This window comes from Protopterus annectens, chromosome 5.part0 (genome assembly GCF_019279795.1).
Source record: "Protopterus annectens isolate FY-2018-M chromosome 5.part0, PAN1.0, whole genome shotgun sequence".
NCBI classification, from domain to species: Eukaryota; Metazoa; Chordata; order Ceratodontiformes; family Protopteridae; genus Protopterus; species Protopterus annectens.
In genome coordinates, this window is record NC_056735.1 from 1,564,970,077 (window position 1) to 1,564,990,394 (window position 20,318).

General features: G+C 43.6%; 1 protein-coding gene across 2 annotated transcripts in view; it reads right to left on the reverse strand.

The window, feature by feature from the left end:
* Nucleotides 1-20,318, reverse strand: part of MRPL39 (mitochondrial ribosomal protein L39) — a 399,341-nt gene that overhangs the window by 212,204 nt on the left and 166,819 nt on the right. For both annotated transcript variants that reach the window (XM_044071359.1, XM_044071357.1), the window contains exon 8: nt 18,202-18,355. In XM_044071359.1, the coding sequence (XP_043927294.1) occupies nt 18,202-18,355 (154 nt within the window). The remainder of the gene's footprint in view (nt 1-18,201; nt 18,356-20,318) is intronic.

Genomic DNA, 20,318 nt, shown 5'->3' on the forward strand with positions numbered 1-20,318 from the left:
ACTAAGAAGGGGAAATCTGGGCTTATTCCCAAAAGCTAAGAAAAGGCAACTTGATCTCTGAGCAGGGCCCTATTTAGGGAAAGACTTAACAGCTGTAAGACACGGGTGACTAGGACAATATCCAAAATCTGTTAATCAAAGGTGATGACTCTCCGAGCCAGAGCAACCTTAGAGACCCTTCCATGGGCATTCTAAGACTTTGGTCACGGCTGCAGCTAAGTCAATCTCTTGGATGAGATGATCAGCATGAGAAAGAAAAGTCCTTGTTATGCTTGAATGTCTTTTTAGGCCTTCAAGAAAGCTTCTTTTTCTGGGAGGGGTGTCTAGGTCCAAATGGTGAAAATGACAGAGGGGAAAGAAGGAACTTCACAGAGGTCCTCCACAGTAGTGAGGAGCGGTTTCCAAGTCAAGAGGTCACCTAACCTTCCCCACTGAAAACGGTATCCAGAACTTATGACCTGAAATCCTCCTCCTGGGAAGATTCCATTTGTTTGGCCATTCTGCACAGACACATGCCAAAGCTTGCTGCTCTTGTCATGGCATTAACACAGTTAAAAAACTATGAAATTTGAGAGCAGGCTCTGGATACCACAGCAAGCACCACTCTGTAAAGTCTTAAGAAGATGAATTTTTAGAGAGGACTGCGATCTGGATGGTTGAAACAACTAGCTGAGGAGGCCTAAGCCCTAACATGACACACAAGAAAATTCTATTGTCAGTGTGACACCCGTGCCCTGGCCCAGCAATCAATCCTCACCACTAACACCAGTGAGGGGTGTCCATATAGGGAAAGGATAATAAATACACACACAGTAAAGTACAACTTCCCTTAAGAGAACACAGAGATCACAGTCAGTCTGGGGATAGTTTCTCCCTTTCTCTCCAGGTCCCCAATAAGACTCCCCACTGGCACTGCTATAGGATCCAGATTTCAGCCTAGTGGGCAAGCTAAAACCTCAAGCACCCTCTCTGCCCAACCAGTGCTTTGTGTCCCTGCCCAAGTAGCTGACTCACACACACTTTGAGGTAAGAGTTATATGCAACTACACAGACACTCCTGGGGAAGGATGGCACAGGTTCTCCAGCTGTGCCCCTTTTCTGCCCATTCTATATGGAAGAAATCACTGCCACCACCCAACTAATATTTATCAGCTACTCAAAGGCCCTTATGAAAGGGTGTCCAAATATTACTATGCAATATTACTATCCAAATGGTAAGTGTGACCTAAGAGTCTAGACTTATTTGGAGTGACTTGGTACAGCATCACTATATACATGCAATGTACTCTTGCAGCTTAAATTATCTCTACACAAAACAGCCTCAGTTGGAATGTTTAAAAATATTTAATAATAAAAACACATGGCAATACTTCTTACTACACAGTGCTAGTCAAGAGTTCAGAGATCACAGAGAAATATGTAAAATAATATGGTAGAAAGGTTCTGACATTACAGAAAACAAACTAGTCTAATCTTATTTGCTAGCTATATCTAAGAGAAAACAAAAGTTCTAAATAACTTACATATAGAAACAGGCAGTGCTGGTGAGATGAATGTTCTCAAGGCAAAATGCTCAGAGCTCTCCGATTCTCTCTCTCTAAATTGATGACACAGAGCTGCTTCACATGACATCATTCCTCACACTTCTCTGGTGTTCCCAGGCTAACAAACTACATTTACATTCTTTACACCTAATCAGAATCCAGAGGAATAAAGGACATTTATACATGCAAATTCTAGCCATTAACTCTGGCCTTAAAACAATAAGCAGGATGCCTCCCTCTGGCTCTGAATTTTAACATCAAAGACAGTCGTGAAATGCTTGACTTAGCTTTCTTACAGCAGAGTGCATTGTTGTTACATTTTTTTAGTTCAATATCCAATGCAGTCTTTTCACATTTAAGAGAACAAGCCTGGGGCATACATTAATATTTACAGATGACAGAATTATCTGCAGAATTCTATCTGGCAAAGTTGGCAGCCTTCACCTATCTTCACAGTCAGCCCTGTCCAGTGCTTTAGACTCCATGTCTGGCAACAAGATGGAAAAGTGCTATAATCTTTAGGTCCTATGCTGAACTGAGGAGGTCACATATTAAACTTGAAAATACCTTGCAAGGATCACACTCCATTCAAACAGGGGCTTAAAAAGAGCATCTGTTTTCTGTGAGCAATGACAGTAGAGACAATGTGTGTGTTTGGGGGAGCAGTTTACTGTCTGAAAAAATCACATCCTTAATGAATGGCTGCAGTTGGGGGTGGAGGGTACAATACGACTCTGGTTTCCTGGTTACCCAGATTCTCACTGAGACATACATAGGGTAAAGTCATGGGGCCATGAGCAAATCCATCTTAGCCTGCTTAACCTTTACAGTCTAGCCAAAGGAATTGTTAAAATAACTGGACAGAGGGTAGGACTCCCTTATGCTTACCTGCCTCAGAACAAATGGTCTCCATGTCCTGTAACTCTTTGAGGAAAAATTGAAGGAAAACAGTCTCCCACCCTTAGCTAGTTCAAGCAGAGAGACACTTGTATACAGTCAATGTATATGAGGTTGATTCAGCAGTTATCTCACACCAAATGTCACGCAATGGGGAACTGACCTCTGGAAGCATGTCTGCCACTGACGGCAATACAGCATGGTTCCCAGCAATGGCATCAAACCAGATTACTAAAGATGTGAAACTACATCCAAAAGGCCAGGTTCAAAACAACATTCTGAAGTCAAAGGCCTCAACCATGGCACCTGGCAAGAAAAAATCTATCAGTCCTACTTGCACTCAGGACAGCAGATCCTGCTACTTTGGGGAAGAGCTGAAGAGAAGACTCCTCGGCCCAAAGTTATCACCACCATGTTGCAGCCCAATTACTCAAGGTGGTCACTTCGAAGGGCTCAAGGTGACAGTTCTGAATTTTTTAATCAAAAAGAACCAAAACAGCATTGATGCAGGCATGACACAAAATGTATTTGTATGAAATGTTGGTTTTCAACATCTGACACCAGCAGGTCAACACGAAGAAAGAACTGGAGTACCTAAAAAGACCAACCATACTTAAATAGGAAAAAGAAGTGATGCACTTACCATAATGTTCCATCTGTGTTGCCATTTTCATTATTCCTCAACCTGTGGGTTTTGGATCAGACCTTGGATCCGACTCAGCCGCTTTTAAAAGCTTAGGCTCCAAAGCTTGAACTCCTCCACTACCCACAATGCCTCATTCCCTCCCAATTACCTCAGATTGAGTTTGCTCCTAACATATTTCTAGAGTATACCATTATGTACAAAAATGTACATAAATTCTGAAAAATACTAAAAAGAGTAGAGAAAGATCAGGAGCTCAACAAGGAACAGAGGTTTCTATAAGCATATTTGTCAGGTCATTCACATGATGGACAAGGAGGAGGAGTGTGGGAAGACTGAGGAAGAATGAAAACGGACAACACAGATGGAACCATTATGGTTAGCGCATAACTTTTTTATCTGATATTATCATTTTCATTCTTCCTCAACCTGTGGGACAGAGTTCCCAGCTACAATAACCCAGGGTAGCCTTCATGTCAGGATATTCTGGAGCACTGCAAAACCAAAAGCAGCTCTATTTCTTCATAGGTTCATAGGACGATACTAGGCTATTGGCCCAGAGGCCCTTATAAGCCTAGCCAAGAATTTCACCCATGTTCCCACAAAGTCAGCACCGGTTTTCACTGTCTAGCAGGGACACAGGTAGGATCCCAGGGTATATTTTCTGTTTCCCATCCAGTCATCCAGGTTCCTCTTGAAAAGGGCTAGTGAAGTACTCCGCTAGATATGCAGAGGAAGTCTATTCCCCAGATGGGGGAGTCGTTGGGACACAAATCTATCCCGCCAACAAGTTCTATTAAAGTCACAGACCAAGTTGAGACCTTGCGTGCGAGTGGAGTTTGACTTGCGAATATGCAGCAACTCCATCAAGACGGAGTCTGAAATGGCCTTGTATGCCAGACACAGGTCACCTCTGAGCAGTCTGTATGAGACTGAGTAGAGGGAAAAGGCTTTTAGCTTTTCTGTACAGGATAGGTGTTTGAGACCCTGGATTTTCCTATAGTCAGGAACCTCTGTGGTCTCTCCAACTGCTGCATGTGCTTGGCAAGGTACATGCTGAAGGGGGCACTGTACTTGATAATAAGTCTTATAAGGGAGAAATACACAGATGTTATGACCTCCTTGTTCCTGAATGAAAAACCCTTACTTATGAAGTGGGCCATGTAGAAAGCCTTCCATACAATGGAGGCAACATGGTGGTCAAAAGTCAGGATGCTATCAACCTGGCTGCCCAAGTCCCTCATGACTGAATGCATGCTTAGTACATTGTTATTAATGTGATAATTAGTGGGGATATCATTTTCCCCAAAGGGGATAATGATGCATTTCTTGGCATTCAGTTTGAGGCCATGCTTCTGGCACCAGTCATTAGTATGGTTAAGGCCCCTCTTGGAGGATGTTCACATCACTAGGGGAATTTATGACCGTGCCCAGCTTCCAGTCATCTGCAAACTTGGTCAGCCACAGACCACTAGTTTTAGCTTGCACCTCAGAAAAATACATCCCAAACAGTAGAGGCCCCAAGACCGATCCTTGGGGTACGGGTGGAGGTGACTTCCCCTATTCTGACTGAATGGGTTCTTTCAGTGAGCCAGTTAGCTACCCATCAGGTAACATATGGGTTTGATGCCTAGCTGGGAGAGTTTAACTATTATGCCCGAGTGGGGAATAGTGTCGTAAGCTTTGACTAGGTCAAAGTAGGTGGTGTGCACTATCTTGCCTTCATCCATGGCTTTGGTGACTGTTTCAAAGAAGGTGACCAAGTTTAACAGGCATGATCGCCCTCTGAAAAAATCAAACTGTGTGGGATCAAGCGTTTGGAGGTTGCCAATGTCCTTGTTTACAAGGTCGATGATAATACGTTCCATGGCCTTGCAGATTAGGCTAGTTAGGCTGATGGGCCTATAACTGCCTAGGAAGGTGAACGCTCCACCTTTGTGCAGAGGGACGACAGTGGCTGTCCTCACAGACTTTGTTTCAAAAGGGTGCCTTAATGATGCTGAGAGCTCTTGCTTGAGTTCATGTAGGACACAGCCAGGGATGTTGTCGGGCTCCAAGGGGAATGTATTTTTTGCCTCTGAGTGGGCATTAATAACCTGCTCCCTGGTGATGAGGGGAGGGGGGGCAAGTGCTGGGGATGTCCTGGTTTACTGATGGGGGGACAGGGGAGTGAAGGTTTCACTGAACTTATCTGCCAGTAGGTTGGCTATATGTATGGTGTTTGTGTGAGTGGTATTCTTGACCACCAATTCAAAGCAGATTTGACAGTTACCTTTGAGATTGCGGACCTATGCAAAGAAGGCCTTGTGACTGTCCTTAGTGATGTGGCCAATTTGGACTAGAAGTTAGCCTTAGAGGATTTCATCAGTGACCTTATTTGCTTGTTCAGACAAAGAAGAGATTGCTTCCAACTTAGCACCTGCTTCTGCTTGGTCCTGGACAGCAATTTGTTCCTTTTATTATAGTTTGTTTATTGCTGTTGCCCACCAGACAGGCTTACTCTTCTTTGAGTAAGATGATTTGATCCAGTCAGGTATTGCCGAGTCCATGCAGCTATACAGGTGCTCATATAGTTTTTTGGTGCAGGCTTGGACATTAGTGCTCGATTCAACTGAAGGGATGGTGGCTGTGAACTTACTTATACCTGCTCTCAGGAGGTTGTAATCAGCTTTGAAAAAGTTTTTTTTGTTTGGCCCTGCCAAACCAGGGGGGGGGGGATTTCAAAAGTGATTGCTTTATGGTCGGACATTACCAAGGAGGCTGACACTGTAGGGGTGCTACAGTGGCTACTCATGCTGGTTAGTAGCAGTTCCAGGATATTTTCACCTCTTGTGAGAGTGTCAACCAGCCGATCCAATGCATTGGCATTGATGAAGTCAAGGAATCTCTGGGCATTGGTGTTTGAGCTAGAATAGGTCTTCCACTCCATGGATGGGTAGTTAAAGTCACTCAGGACCAGGGTAGAGAGGTGAATCTTGATGGATTCAAGTAAGTCCAGATAGGCAGAGTGGGCCTCCTGAGTTATAGTTGGGGGTCTGTAGACAGCTATGATTTGAGAAAGTGTTTTGTTGATAGTTAACTGCACCTGGAGTGTCTCCTGTGCGTCATACTGTTTATGATAATGTCCAGTTTACAGTGGGAAATGAAGATGTGAGAATTTGACCACGAAGCAGCCAAACAAATATCAGTCAAAACATTTGCCCCAAATTCTTGAAAAGTTGCCAATGATCTAGCAGAATGAGCCTTGAGTCGCTCAGGTAAAGAAACACCTTTGGGTTCATAAACAAAAAAAATGCTGTCCCCTTAACCATTTAGCTACGTTGGTCTTGTCAACTGGTTTACCTTTTTTGACATCCGAAAAGGATATAAAAAGCTGATCAGATTTTCTGAAAGATTTAGTTCTATCTAGATAAAAACGCAACTGTCTATGAGCATCTAACAGATGAAGAGTATATTCCGCTTTGTGTTGGTAACTGTGGAAAAAAGACTGGAAGGGTTGATAGACTGGTTAATGTTGTTCTCTGTCGCAACTTTGAGTAGAAAGGATGTGATGGTACGCAATGTCTGTTCTTATGAAAAATTAAACAGGGAAATTTGGAAGACAGATCTTGCAGTTCACACACTCTTCTTGCAGAAGTGATCGCCACTAGAAAAACAGTCTTCCATGATAGGAATTTCAAATCTACTTTGTTTGAAGGCTGAAAAGAGAGGATGGACTAGAGCCTGCAAAATCATAGTGAAATCTCAAGAAGGTATTGGATCTTTAAATAACAGGAAAATGAAGGAGGAAAGTACTCTAAGGAAGGCCTTACACAATTTATATGAGGCTAAAGATGATGAATTTTCTCCGATATGATAATTTGAAATGGCTGCCAATTGTACTTTTACAGTTCAGTGACTCACCCCATTATGAAAAATATGAGAAAAGAAATCCAGCACTGCCGGAATATAAGTGATAAAAGTATCTAACTGCTGCTGTTGAACCCATATAGAGAATCTTTTCCATTTGCCCTTATAGATTCTCCTAGTAGAAGATTTGTGGGAGGAGATCAAAATGTTTCAGACCAGAGATGAAAGCGTGGCAAACCTAGCCGTCACCGGAATTTAAGAAAGCATGTGGTTACTTTCAGTCCTGGGAGATCGGGGTGAATCTGCCCTGATGGATGGGACAACAGATATGGATGGGGTTCAATTGTCCATGGAGGGCAAATCAGATGAGACAAAAGGAAGGCGAACCAGATTTGCCGAGGCCAAAATGAGGCAATAAGAATCACCTTGCTGAAGAAATTTGGGGATCAAGGGCAGAAGCGGAAAGGCATAAAGTAAACTGGGAAGCCAAGCATGGACTACAGCATCTCTGGGTGACTGTCCCTGATGGGGAATCAAGGTGAAGAATCTGCTGCACTTGTTGTTGTAAGGAGATGTGAAGAGATCGCAGCAATGTTGATCCCATTTGTAGAATATCATGCTTGCCACATGACTGATTCAGAGACCAGTTGTGAGGCATCAGTAGGACTCTGCTGAGACTGTCTGCTAGAATGTTGCACTCTAACAGAATGTGTGTTGTGATCAAAAAACAGTCAGTAGAAATTGCCCACTGCCACACACTCATTGCTTCTCAGCACAGGAGATAGGATCTGGTTCCTCCTTGTTTGCTGATGTACCACACAACTGATATACTGTCCATTTGTATTGCAATAATCCCTAGAGGGAGAAAGCTGTGAAGTGCCTGCAATGCTAAAAGGACCACTCTCATCTCCAGGCATTGATATGCAGGTTGGTCTCCTGTGACATCCATGTTCTTTGGACTATCCTACCCAGGCAATGCCTCCCCCACCCCACCTGGGAGGGGTCTGTGATCTATGTGGCATTTGGGCAGGGATGGTGGGCAAATGGGGTGTCTTTGAAGAACCTCCAAAGAGTGAAGCCACCAGAAGAGAGAATCTTTGCACACTTTGACAGTTTGATTGGATAGGTGAGGGAGTATTGATGTAATGCCCACTGGACTTCTAAGGTCCACTGCAAAATTATCATGTGTAGAAGTGCTGTTGGTAACAGAGTTATGGTGGCAGCCATGCAGCCCAGGGCCCTGAGCACAAGTTTTGCTGGAGGAACTGGAATTGCAAAATCTGTCTGATATAAAGTCTTAGGCTTGAAATCCTGTCTGGTGGAAAGAAGGCCAAGGTTTTGGTTGTATCCAAAAATGCCCCTATGAAGTCTATGTTCTGAATTGGCTGTAGCCGAGATTTTTGCATGTTGATGGTTATGCCCAAAGTAGGAGCTAGTTGTAACAGACAGTCCCTGGCTCGGATGAGTAGATGCCTGGTCGGGGTGGTTAGGAGCCAGTAGTCTAGGTAAGGAAACACATAGAATCCTTGCAGTCTTAGACGAGCTGCAACTACCGCCATGCATTTGGTGAACACCCCGGGGGCTGTGGTGAGATCAAAGGGAAGTGCTCTGAATTGAAACTGACTGGCTCCCAGCCTGAAGGACCCTGAGATTTCTTGAACCACAGTTCCCCACCCCATCCCCCACTGACTCCTGGAAAGGATCTTTGAGGGAAGAAAACTGGATTCCGATGGCAGACAGGGTAGTTCCACCTTTTTCACTACGGGAGTGTGTGTTTCCTAACAGTGGGCCCAAACAAAGACTATCCATCAAAAGGGGCAAAGACAACAGATGCCTTGAAAGGTTTCACAAAGTCACACAGCCGCATCCAGACATAGTGCCTAATGGCAATGCCAGAACTGGTGGCCCTTGAGGTACCCTCTGCCGCATGGAAGATTAACCTCATGGGCACACTGGAAACTGAGAGTAGAGTGGCCAGTCTGGAGGAGAAGTACTTCCTATCCTCATCAGACATAGACTCTCGGACTGAGCTAGGCAGTTCTTTGATTAAATCATCTGCAGCCTAGTAAAATGGGAAGGATAGTTTAAGGCTCATAAGGTGAAGGTCAACAAGGCATAAACTCTCTTGCAGAATCTGTCCATGGCCCTAGATGTCCGCTCCTTCTTGGTGGCTGCTGCAAAAATCATGGCATCTACTGGGATTCCTTTAGTCCAATGGAGTCAGTCAGAGGGAGCACTAAGGATTTTGTCTGCACGCTAGGGGATAGGTTCTACAGTGTTTGGGTCCTTCCACTCCCTGCTTGACACCAGGTTGACAGGTGCATTAGTGGGGGGGGGCACCCAAGATGTAGACAGGCCGGACCCGAAAGCCTCCAAGAACACAGTTTCCTCAGAGGTAGGGTTTTGACAAGACCATCCACCTCTCTGGCACAGGATTTCTAAGATGTCTCCAAAGGAGACATCCTCAAATGGAGATCTGGAAGACCCTTCCACTTCCTTGAAATCAGTGTCTTCTGTAATGGATTCCTCTGGAGAATCCAGGTGCCTCATTTTGCACCTTCTCTTCAAGGGAATCTCCTCAGTGGGGTGTTCCAGGGAGATGTCGGGAGAGATCTGGGGTTCCAATAGTGTAAGTACTTGAAGGCTTTGCTGGGCCAGATGTTGTGAGGGGGACAGTGGTGAGTTCTCAGAAACAGTATCCGTGGGGGTGGATCCAAAAGAGTGGGAGCCAAGGATCTCCACAGCATGGAGGGAACCCTCTCCACCACCTCAAAAACAGAAGTGTCCAGAACTGGAGAATGCTGACGCTCTGAGATGAAACAATGGTTCCAAAAACTTCAGAATTGAGATCAACCCCTCCGAGTCAACAATGAGGCTTCAGATCCGACAGCTGCTCTGCCCCAACACAGTCGGGGCAGAGCAAGTCAGGGAAGCTGCCGAAGTCGAAAAGAGAATTACTATCAGCTCCAACACCTTGACTCTTGGGGTGTTCAGATCCAAGGGCTCCAAAGCAGGAGGTCAGATTGATGGAGCTAAACGTCTACCAGTTGATTGCCTGTCCATGGACCTGGTGGAGGATGGGGCTGGTAAGACCTCCATCTGGATCTGTGTCTGAAGGAACTGCTCTATCAATCTGTCCACCTTGATTCAGAAAGGCTGTGGGAGGACCTGACAGGTGATGCTGTAGAAGGTGGCCTGAACAAAGTCTTAGGAGATCTCTCTTAAAGTGGAGACCCTGTGGTAGGAGGAGGAGGAGGCTCCAAAAGCAGGTGAGCTCGGACCTGAGAAGATGACTGAGTGGACTTGCTCAGATCTGAGGGTTTCAAATCCAATGCCCTAGGAGCCTTAGTGGGAGGCTTCTCCAAAGAAGAGGAAACACAGACTTTCCCAGGGAATTTTTTCTGCATTCTTTGTCTTCTTTACGCTTCTTAGAGGGGGTTGAGCCCCTGAAGTAGAAGAACTTGCAGACGGGGCTAAAGGAGGTAAAAGGCCCTTTAAAAAGTACAGTTTTGTACCTACCATAAATGTAGATGTCCGATAGGTATGCATCTGCAGTCATCACATATGGGTTGTCCTGCCTCAGGCAGCCCTTCGGTCGGCCGGATTCCAAAGTCTGGGTCCGGCGTCGGCTGATGTCGCCCTTTCCCCGACGTCAGAGCGCCTGGGGTATAAAAGAGTCAGCCAACGCCATCTTCCTCAGTTTTTCTTGCCCCAGATGCCAGGTGCCCTCTAAGGAAGGCTAAATTTGGAGAAATGCAAAATATTCCAAACATGCACAGTAATAAAAAACAAATACACCATAATAGATAACCCCAGCTAGCTATAACAGGGAGTATTACCCAAGAAATAGGAGGGAGGGAAAACCTGACTGCAGATGCATACTTATCGGACATCTACATTTATGGTAGGTACAAAACTGTACTATGTCCTTCAAGGATGCATCTGCAGTCATCACATATGGGTAGAATACCATAGCCAATCTGGGGGTGGAGGATCTATGTATAGGATGGTGTAGCTAAAATGCCCTGCAGGACTGCCGTAGCAAAGCCTGCTCTGGATCTGGAATATAAAGGTAAATTGTAATGCTTGGAAAATGTATGCACGGAGCTCCATGTAGCAGCTTCTAAAATGTCCTTGGTAGCCACCCCTCTTAAGAAGGCTGTGGAGGTGGCTGTGGCTCTCATGGAATGAGGTCTAATGTTAGCTGGCACAGTTTTTCCATGAAAGGAGTAACAAAAACGAATGCAATTCCCTATCCATTTTGAGACTGTCTGTTTGGAAATTGCTTTTCCTTGTGCACTAGCAGCATATGCTACCAACAGCTGGTCAGTTTTTCTGTAACTTTTAGTTCTGTCCAAGTAGTAGCGCAACTGTCTGTGTATGTCCAGGGTGTGCAGAAGTTTCTCCCCTTTGTTTTGTGGATTCGGAAAGAAGGTAGGCAAATTAATAGCTTGGTGAGACCCTGGATACTACCTTTGGCATAAATGTAGGATTGGTTCTCAATGAGACTCTGTCCTGATGAAAAATAATAAATGGCTGTACTGCCATGAGGGCCTGTAACTCAGATACTCTTCTTGCTGAGTTTATGGCCAGAAGGAAGGCAGTCTTCCAAGACAAGAACTGTAGTTCTGCAGATGCTGCTGGTTCAAAGGGAGGCAGTGTTAGTTTTTCCAACACGAAGTTAAGGTCCCAAGTAGGCAGTGGTGGTGTCCTTGGAGGCTTGATGTTTTTAATCCCTCTTAGAAACTGCCTTAGGAGAGGATGTGAGAAGACAGGTGGATCAGTATTGTACTCTGCTGAAATTGCTGAAGCATGAATTTTAATGGAAGAGTAAGACAGAATTGTGGAACATTTCTGCCAAGTATTCCAGGATACGTGCCATGTTCATCACTGTCGCATCTAGGCCCTTTGTGGTGTTCCAAATGAGAAATCTTTTCCATTTTGCTGAATATGCCTTTCTTGTGGAAGGCCGGCGAGCTTTCAAGATAATATCCTTCACTCTCTGGGATAGCCTATCCTGAGGAGGAGTCAAGGTATTTTCCAGGCTGTTAGTTGCAAGGTTTTCAGGTTGGAATGCAGAGTTTTGTAATTGCGCTGTGTCAGGAGAAGTGGCTATTGAGGAAGAGGCCATGGTTTCATGCGTGACATGCTCTTTAACAGTGGGTACCAGTGCTGTCTTGACCAGTCCGGAGCTATCAGAATCACTTTTGGCTGCTCTGTCCTGATCTTCAGTAAGACCTGGGTCATTAATGGGAGAGGTGGAAATGCATACACTGTTAGAGTTCTCCAGCTGAAAGAGAGGGCGTCCACTTTCCATGCTTGTGGGTGGTATGTCCTTGAGCAGAATTTCTTCAGCTGATGATTGTGGGGGGAGGCAAAAAGATCTATGTCTGGCCTTCCCCATGATTGTGTTATCTGTAGAAAGATGCCTGGGTGCAGCATCCATTCGTGTGCATCCATGATATTTCTGCTTAAGCTGTCTGCCAGTATATTGTCTTTCCCTGGCACAAATTGAGACTGCAGCTCTATGTTGAGTTTCAAGGAAAGTTCCCATAGATTCATTGCCAGTCTGCAAAGAGGATATGAATGGGTGCCTCCTTGCTTGTTTATGTACCACATAACTGTGGTGTTGTCTGTCCTTATTAGTAGGTGGCCTTGATGCAGAAAAGGTTTGAAGGCTTCGACTGCATGTATCACTGCCAGCAGTTCTTTGTGGTTTATGTGCATGCGTAGCTCTTTTTGTGACCATAGACCTTGAATGCATCTGCCCTCCATGTGCGCTCCCCATCTGTGGTCTGAAGCGTCCGTTGTAATGGTTTGGCTGGCTATTGGTTTGTTGAAGGGCAGACCCCTGTTTGACTGGCTTGCTTGAGCCCACCACAAAAATTCCTTTTGAAGGCATGGAATGAGTGGTATCAAAGTTTCCAAGCTGTGACTGTGCTGAGTCCATAAACTCCTTAGGTACCATTGTAGTTTCTTCATATGTAGCCTTGCTTGTGGAATCAGAAGTATGCAAGAAGCCATGTAACCCAGGGCCTGCAGGATTTTCCTTGCAGTCAGCTGAGTTTGTCTTGTCAGATTTTTGAAGTAATCTGGTAGTTGACTTTGTTTTTCTTCTGTGAGGAAAGCCATTTGGGTGGTTGTATCTAGATTCGCACCCAGAAAGGTTATTCTTTGGGATGGAACAAGTCTTGATTTGTGAATGTTGACTGTATATCCCAGGGCCTGAAGTAGGTGAATGGTGTAATTCAAATGTTTTACCAAAGTTTGTTGGCTGTCCGCTTGTATAAGGCAGTCGTCCAGATATGGGTATATTTGAATCCCCTGAAGTCTGCAGTGTGCAATTACTGATGCCAGGCATTTCGTGAATACTCTGGGCACAGTAGATAAGCCAAAGGGCAATGCTGAGAATTGATAATGCTCTGAACCTGCAAGAAATCTGAGGTGTCTTCTGCAACTTTGTCTGATAGAGACATGCAGGTATGCCTCCTTGAGGTCTAGAGTTACCAGCCAAGACCCCTTGCCCAGCATGGGAAGGAGCTGCTGTAGAGTCAGCATTTTGAACTTTGGTACAATGAGATAAGTATTCAGTGCGGACAAGTCGAGAATAGGCCTCCATTGTTTTTCTTTTCTTGGAACAAGGAACAGTCTGGAATAAAATCCTTGGCCTTGTTCTGAGAGAGGAACCTTTTCTATAGATTTCATTTGCATTAAGCTGGAGATTTGTTTCAAAGCCTCTGCCCTTTGATTCGGTGGCAGATCTGGCATGCCTTTTCTTTTTGGTAATGTGTGAAAATGGAACCTGTATTCTTTGTCTATTATTTGTAGTGTCTATTTGCCCCTTGTAATACTGTGCCAATTTTCTGAGAATAAAGAAAGCTTTCCACCCAAGGGTGCTTCCAATTAAGCCCTGGTTGGCGGTGTCAAAGTAAAGTCATTGAGCCTGTCCTTGTGCAGCAGTTGTAGGCCCTGCATTGCCTCTCTGGTTGGGAGGCTGCCATTGACGTCCTCTGTAGGAGCCTCTAGCTTGCCCTCTACCTCTGGCACGCCTGTTCTTGCCTCTCTGAAACCTCTCTGTGTCTGGAAAGGACCAATTTTTGGAAGGCCAATTCCTGCTGAATCTTGGTGGTTGGACTTGGAGAAAATCTTTGACAGTTTGTACAGATTTTGCCTTTTCTTCAACTTTCTTTAGGACCTCCTGAGCCGTGGAGCCAAATAACTTTTGCTTTTCCAGTGGAGCATCCAGAAGCTTTGCTTTGACATGGTCTGGCAGAGATTGTTCCTTCAGCCAAGAATGCCTACGTATGACTGCGCCAGTCATAGCTGACCTACATGAAGCTTCCAATGCATCATAACCACATTGCAAGAAATGGTTGCTAACCTGTTGGGAGTTATCTACCAGATCCTGAAGTGATTTGCAATCTAGGGGTTCAGGTGAAGTTTTTATGCAATTCATCTAACAAATACTCTTGGTACTGTATCATATGAAATTGACAATTCAATGCCCTCATAGAAAGAGTAGCAGAAGTATACACTTTTTTACCCCATCTCTCTAAAGCTCTAGACTCCCTTTCAGAGGGGAGAGGATTTTTAGTAGTGGCAGCTGCAACCCCTTTAGGGCCCTGGGAAATAGTTTCTGGATCAGCAGAGTGGGCCTTGTAAAGGTGAAGATGTGAGTCCGGGACCCTGTAGTACCTATCGGGTTTGACAGGAGCCGGAGGTAGAGAATCAGGGGTTGAGCTAGACTCAGAGTACACATCATCAATGACATTTAAAACAGGAGGAATAGCCAAAGGTCTATGCTGAGGCAAATGCAAGAAGGTCCTTAATCTCTTCCTGGAATCAGAGAATTCCTGGCCCTGCCATTGGAAATGCTCTCTCATAGTGTGGAGTGTCTCCCCAAAGGAAAACTCTTCAGGAGGGGAGGCCGAAGGAATAGATTCCTCTGCATCAGAATCCTCGTAGGCCGAAAAAGCCTCCTCCTGGTGGTCTGAGAGAGTAGAGCCATCTGAGGCCTCATCTGAGGAGTGGGGATCAGAGGGCTCAACCCTGGGCCTTTTGTCTGGAGGAGGTTGAGAGCCCCTGTCCGGATGAGGTTGAGAGCCCCTAATTAAGGAGATAAGGTCCTCTGCTAAGCTTAGAATCTGTGAACATGTAGTGGGTCCCTGAGGGATAACCTTGGGAGGCAAAGCTTTGGAGAGTTTAGCAGCTTTAGCCCTAGAGAATGCCTTAATGGACATGGATGCAGGAGGCCTGGCTGCACCCCGTGCTGGTGTAGTTTTGTCTAAAGGTATGGTGTCGGAAGGTTCCAGGACACCAGTTTCTGTTGGAAATTCAATAACCGATTCAGCCGGGGCCTCCGAGACCGAGGTAGTCGGCTGAGCGGTTTCGGTGGTAGGAAGTACCAAGGACTCTGTTTCAGCCGAGACACTCGCGGTAGACCTGGCCGTGGTTTCAGCCGAAACCGCGGCCCGCGTGCGTCGGTCCTTGTCCTTCCGTTTCTTAATCAAATGTGAAGTCGGAGTCCCTGACGGCATATTGTACGAAAAACTAGCCCCAAAAAATTCCTCTGCGAACTCCGCCCGACGTCTAAGAGTGCGTCGGTTGAAGGAAGCACAGGCTGAACAGGCCGAGACGTCGTGGTCTGGGCCTAGGCAGGGGAGGCAGTAAGAGTGGAAATCCTTATGAGGTATTTGTTTCCCACAAGTTAAACAATTATTAACTTTATCTGACATCGGCTGAGGCAAGAAAGAGTCCCCAACGGGGTACTTAGCTTTTTGAAGTCTTCGGTAGCTGAATTACAGGAGCTGGCCGACCGGCACTTGCGAACTGCTTCTGCTTCGGGCACCACGCGGCAAGAAAGACTGAGGAAGATGGCGTCGGCTGACTCTTTTATACCCCAGGCGCTCTGACATCGGGGAAAGGGCGACATCAGCCGACGCCGGACCCAGACTTTGGAATCCGGCCGACCGAAGGGCTGCCTGAGGCAGGACAACCCATATGTGATGACTGCAGATGCATCCTTGAAGGACATTAAGTTTATTTTTCCTGTCAGCCAGTGCTCTCTGGTGAAACCCCTTGCAAATGGAGCAAGAGGTTTCAAGGTGAGCAGGGCTAAGACAATATACGCACTCTCTGTGGGAATCAGATAAGGGAATCTTGTGCACACAGGAACTGCACTTTACAAAGCCTAAAAGCTTATCAGACATTTTACAAGAAAAGATAGTAAGAAGAGAAGAAAGGGAAAACAACTCCTGCCAAAGAGAACGCAAGCGGATGCTAATTTAACACAAGACTTTTTTTTTTTTTGTTAAAGAAACAAGGAGTAGGAGATAAGGAAAAATATCAGTAGAAAAATTCTGCGAATAAAGTTATTAAACTTGGCTGTAAATCTCCAAAGGAACTCGAGTCAGCAGACAGAGATGCTTATCCTAAAAGAGGCAAATGAGATCTGAGCCAATCAGGGGAATGAGATATTATGGGTAGGGGAGGAGTTCAAGCTTCGGAGTCTAAACTTTTGAAAGTGGCCTGGTAGGATCCAAAACCCACAGGCTGAGGAAGAATGAAAATGGCAACATCAGATCCAGTGTTAGCATGTAACACAACTCATGATAATTTTCACCAAGGGACTACCAAACCAGACGGAGGCTGCATAGATCTAGTAGTCAAAGGCAAGTCACAAAAATTCCTCCCAAAATCAATACAGCATTTCTTAGATTTAACAAATAAAAACATCAAGGAAACTACACAAGATGTAGTAATTCTAATAAAAAAAAATAAAAAAAGCTTTTAACTATGAAGCTTCTAGTAAACAACTACATTGCTACATTGTCACTTAAACCAAACAGTTCAGAAAAACTGACAAAGCTGATAACATAAAACAGCTTTAATTCAGTACGGCCATGTTTCACTTCAGAAACTCTTATGTAATTTTTAACTCTTCTTGTTATAATCTGCTTCCTAGAAAAATCTATATATGTAAATGTAAATTTCTTAAATGTTGGTCCACTTAAGTATTACCTTTATAACAGCTGATAAATAACAAGAGTTTGAAGCAGGCAAAGAGAAGGAACAGGCAGATAGTATAGCAATAACCCACGCCTGGGTGTGGGTAATGCGGGATTTACCCATGGTTGGCGTGGTTTGGTCCCGAGGGCTTTGCCCTCGGGACCAAACAAAGACAACCGTGGGTAAATCCCACATTACCCACACCCAGAAGTGGGTTATTGCTATTATACTATGACATTATTTAAGAAAAGAAATAATTACTTTTCTTAAATAATGGCATTGTATAATGCCTCTTTGCTGCCCTTCCACAGCTGTCTGGTATCCGCGGCAGTTCTGATGTACTGCGCATGCCTATGCAGTACATCAGAGCTGTGGCCAAAAGCAACGGAGAAAGCAAGATCTCCATTGCTTTTTACTGTTTCGCTGTGTTAAATGGGTTTAACATAGTGAGACAGCTTTAAAATAAGCAACGGAGATGTCCGTTGCTTATTTTAAAGCTGTCTCGCTATGTTAAACCCATTTAACATAGAATAGTAACGAAGATCTTGCTTTCTCCGCTTTTTAAACCTGTCTCGCTATGTTAAATGGGTTTAACATAGCCAGACAGCTTTAAAATAAGCAACGGAGATGTCCGTTGCTTATTTTAAAGCTGTCTCGCTATGTTAAACCCATTTAACATAGCGAGACAGGTTTAAAAAAAAAAGCATTGGAGAAAGCAAGATCTCCGTTGCTTTTTACACACTGTGTCACTATGTTAAAGGAGTTTAACATAGCGCGACAGCTTTAAAAAAAGCAACGAAGATCTCTGTTGCTTTTTTTAAACCTGTGTCGCTATGTTAAACTCTTTTAACATAGCGAGACAGTGTTTTAAAAGAGACTTATATTAATGGAAAAAGTCCGGGTGACCGGACCTTTTTCCATTAGTATAAGTCGATTTACAACGTGCACGCTGGCCAATCAGCATGCACGTTTTGGAATATTAATGGGGGGTCATGGTATAATTAGCAATATTCAGGGCTATCAGACAATAAAGAGAAAATATCTCTTTCTAAACTACTGTAATCTAACAATTCTGGAGAACTACTAACAAACAGAAAAATGTTTTATTATGCCTGAAACATGACAGAAAGCCATCCATTCCGACAAACTAGTTTCATGAAAGATTAGTTGCCCTACACATTACTTTAAAATGGTACTATTTGTACTACATCAAATGTGTACATTAGTATTTGCGCTGAAATGGTCACAAAATTTTATCACCTGTAAGTGAACAGGAACCGAGAGTCCTTGAAATCTGCGGACAAGTCCATACTGGTTTGTATCAAGGTTATGAGCTGCTGTGATTTCATACTGAAAGCAGAAGCTGGTTCTAGGTATATGAGGGCCTTCACTGACATCTACAAAATCACCACACCTGAAAGCAAAATGAAACATAAAACACAATATTAAATAACAGACAAGAGTCTCATTTTTGCAAAGTAAAAGGCAAGCTTCTTTTCTGCATATTACAAAATAGAAAACGATAATTAAAAACAGAAATACCACATGACTGAAAAATATACATATTACATACACTTTAGTGCATATAATTATGTCAGAGAACAAGGCAGGGGGGTGAAGCAAATACAACAAGTCAAACTACATAGCACAACAAAAGAGCATGGCAGATGAAATGTCAAAATTAATATCTAAATTACACATTTTTATTGATGTGAGGCAAGACTAAAAGAAAATGTATTATAAACTACAGCTTTCTCTGCAAGCATATTTTTTAAACAATAAGGAAGCAATGTAAAAGACAGAGCAAAAAGTATGACTGTTCCCCTAAAACATGGAGCAACAAACTAATGCCAACGTTATAGAAAACATGCTGTCCATCTCTTTCTTCTGCATTTAAATTTCACCTTCCCAGCAGGGTACTTAGATCTAACAACCAAAATCTAATCGAATTGTATAAGCCAAATCGTCCCCCTGGTAAAAATCTCCTAAACTTTAGCTTTGCACGACTCTGGAACTCCCTACCTCCTGCCATTCGCACCACTTTCAACCACCTTATATTCAAAAAATCTCTTCACTCTCATCTACTTTCCCAGTGGGAATGCTCATGCTCACATCCTTCATGATCCATACTGACTTGACACTTTCCTCCAAAAAAAAAAAAAAAAAAAAAAAAATTTTGTACACTACATTGTCTGCTCTGTTGCAATTGTTTCTTACTTTCTAAATTGAAATGCTTACCTTCTCTAGCCTGTATCATCTAAAATGTTTATCACCAGTTGCTCTTCCTAAAAGTGTTTGCTCTAACTGTAATGTCAACAGTACTCTGTCTACCACATATTGTATACTATATTTGTAATATTCTTGTAATTATTGTAATATGGATGTAAATCCTACTGTAACCTTATTTGGAGCTTTTCTCCCCAGGACTCCATTGAAAATGGGTTCATTTGGCCCAATGGACTATCCTGGTAAACCAACTGCAAATAAATAAATAAATAAATAAATTATATTCTATTCAATAAATATGCTTCCACTTTTACTTCCTTGTCCCAGCCAGATTTTTAGTCAATAGCTTCATGTTATAAGGAATAAAGTAAATTACACTACAGTTATTCAAAGGACCACAATTTTATCACAACCATACAAAAGTACTTAAAATCAGCATCTACATTTACAGTTTGTCTCTCGAATAAATGGCTCAGCCTGGACAGAGACGTTGAACATTGAAAAGCAGATTTTAAAACCAAATGCAGGTAGAAAATTTAAGCAATGACATTTACTTCTTTATTTTTACAACTGGTTAACTGGGTTACAGCACTGATTATGCCAACTTCAGTTTCAGCCCAGAATGTAATCACACATCAAGTGGAAAAAAATAAAAATTTATACAATAAAAGATCACTCTAATAACAAAGGAATGGTTAATGTAGAACAGAAAAATTATTTAAAAAGGTAGACAACAGAAACCACCATGTATAATATTTGTATCAGTTAGAGTAGCGACTTGTTGGGAAGTGAAGAAATTCTACAGTGAAATGACAGGCAGTGTCTCAGAGATTAAGGAGTCCAGGTTATATGACCTGAAGCAGGGTCTGTGGTTGAGCCACAGGTACAGCAATGCACCAGAATTCAGGAGCATAGCCAGCGGCTAGGCTTAGAGTAAACAATTTAAGAAGCGGTTTAATGAGAGACTGCTTAATGCTGTGTAATAGGCTCCTAGATAAGTTATCAGGACCATGGAGCAAGTGTTTTTCGGTGTTCATAACACCTTAAAAACATGTTTTTTTTAGTGAAGATGGTGGATGTAGAAATTATAGGATAACTGGTGTCAGAAAATATGTTTCATAAGTAACGTGTTCAGACTTGTTTGATAACAT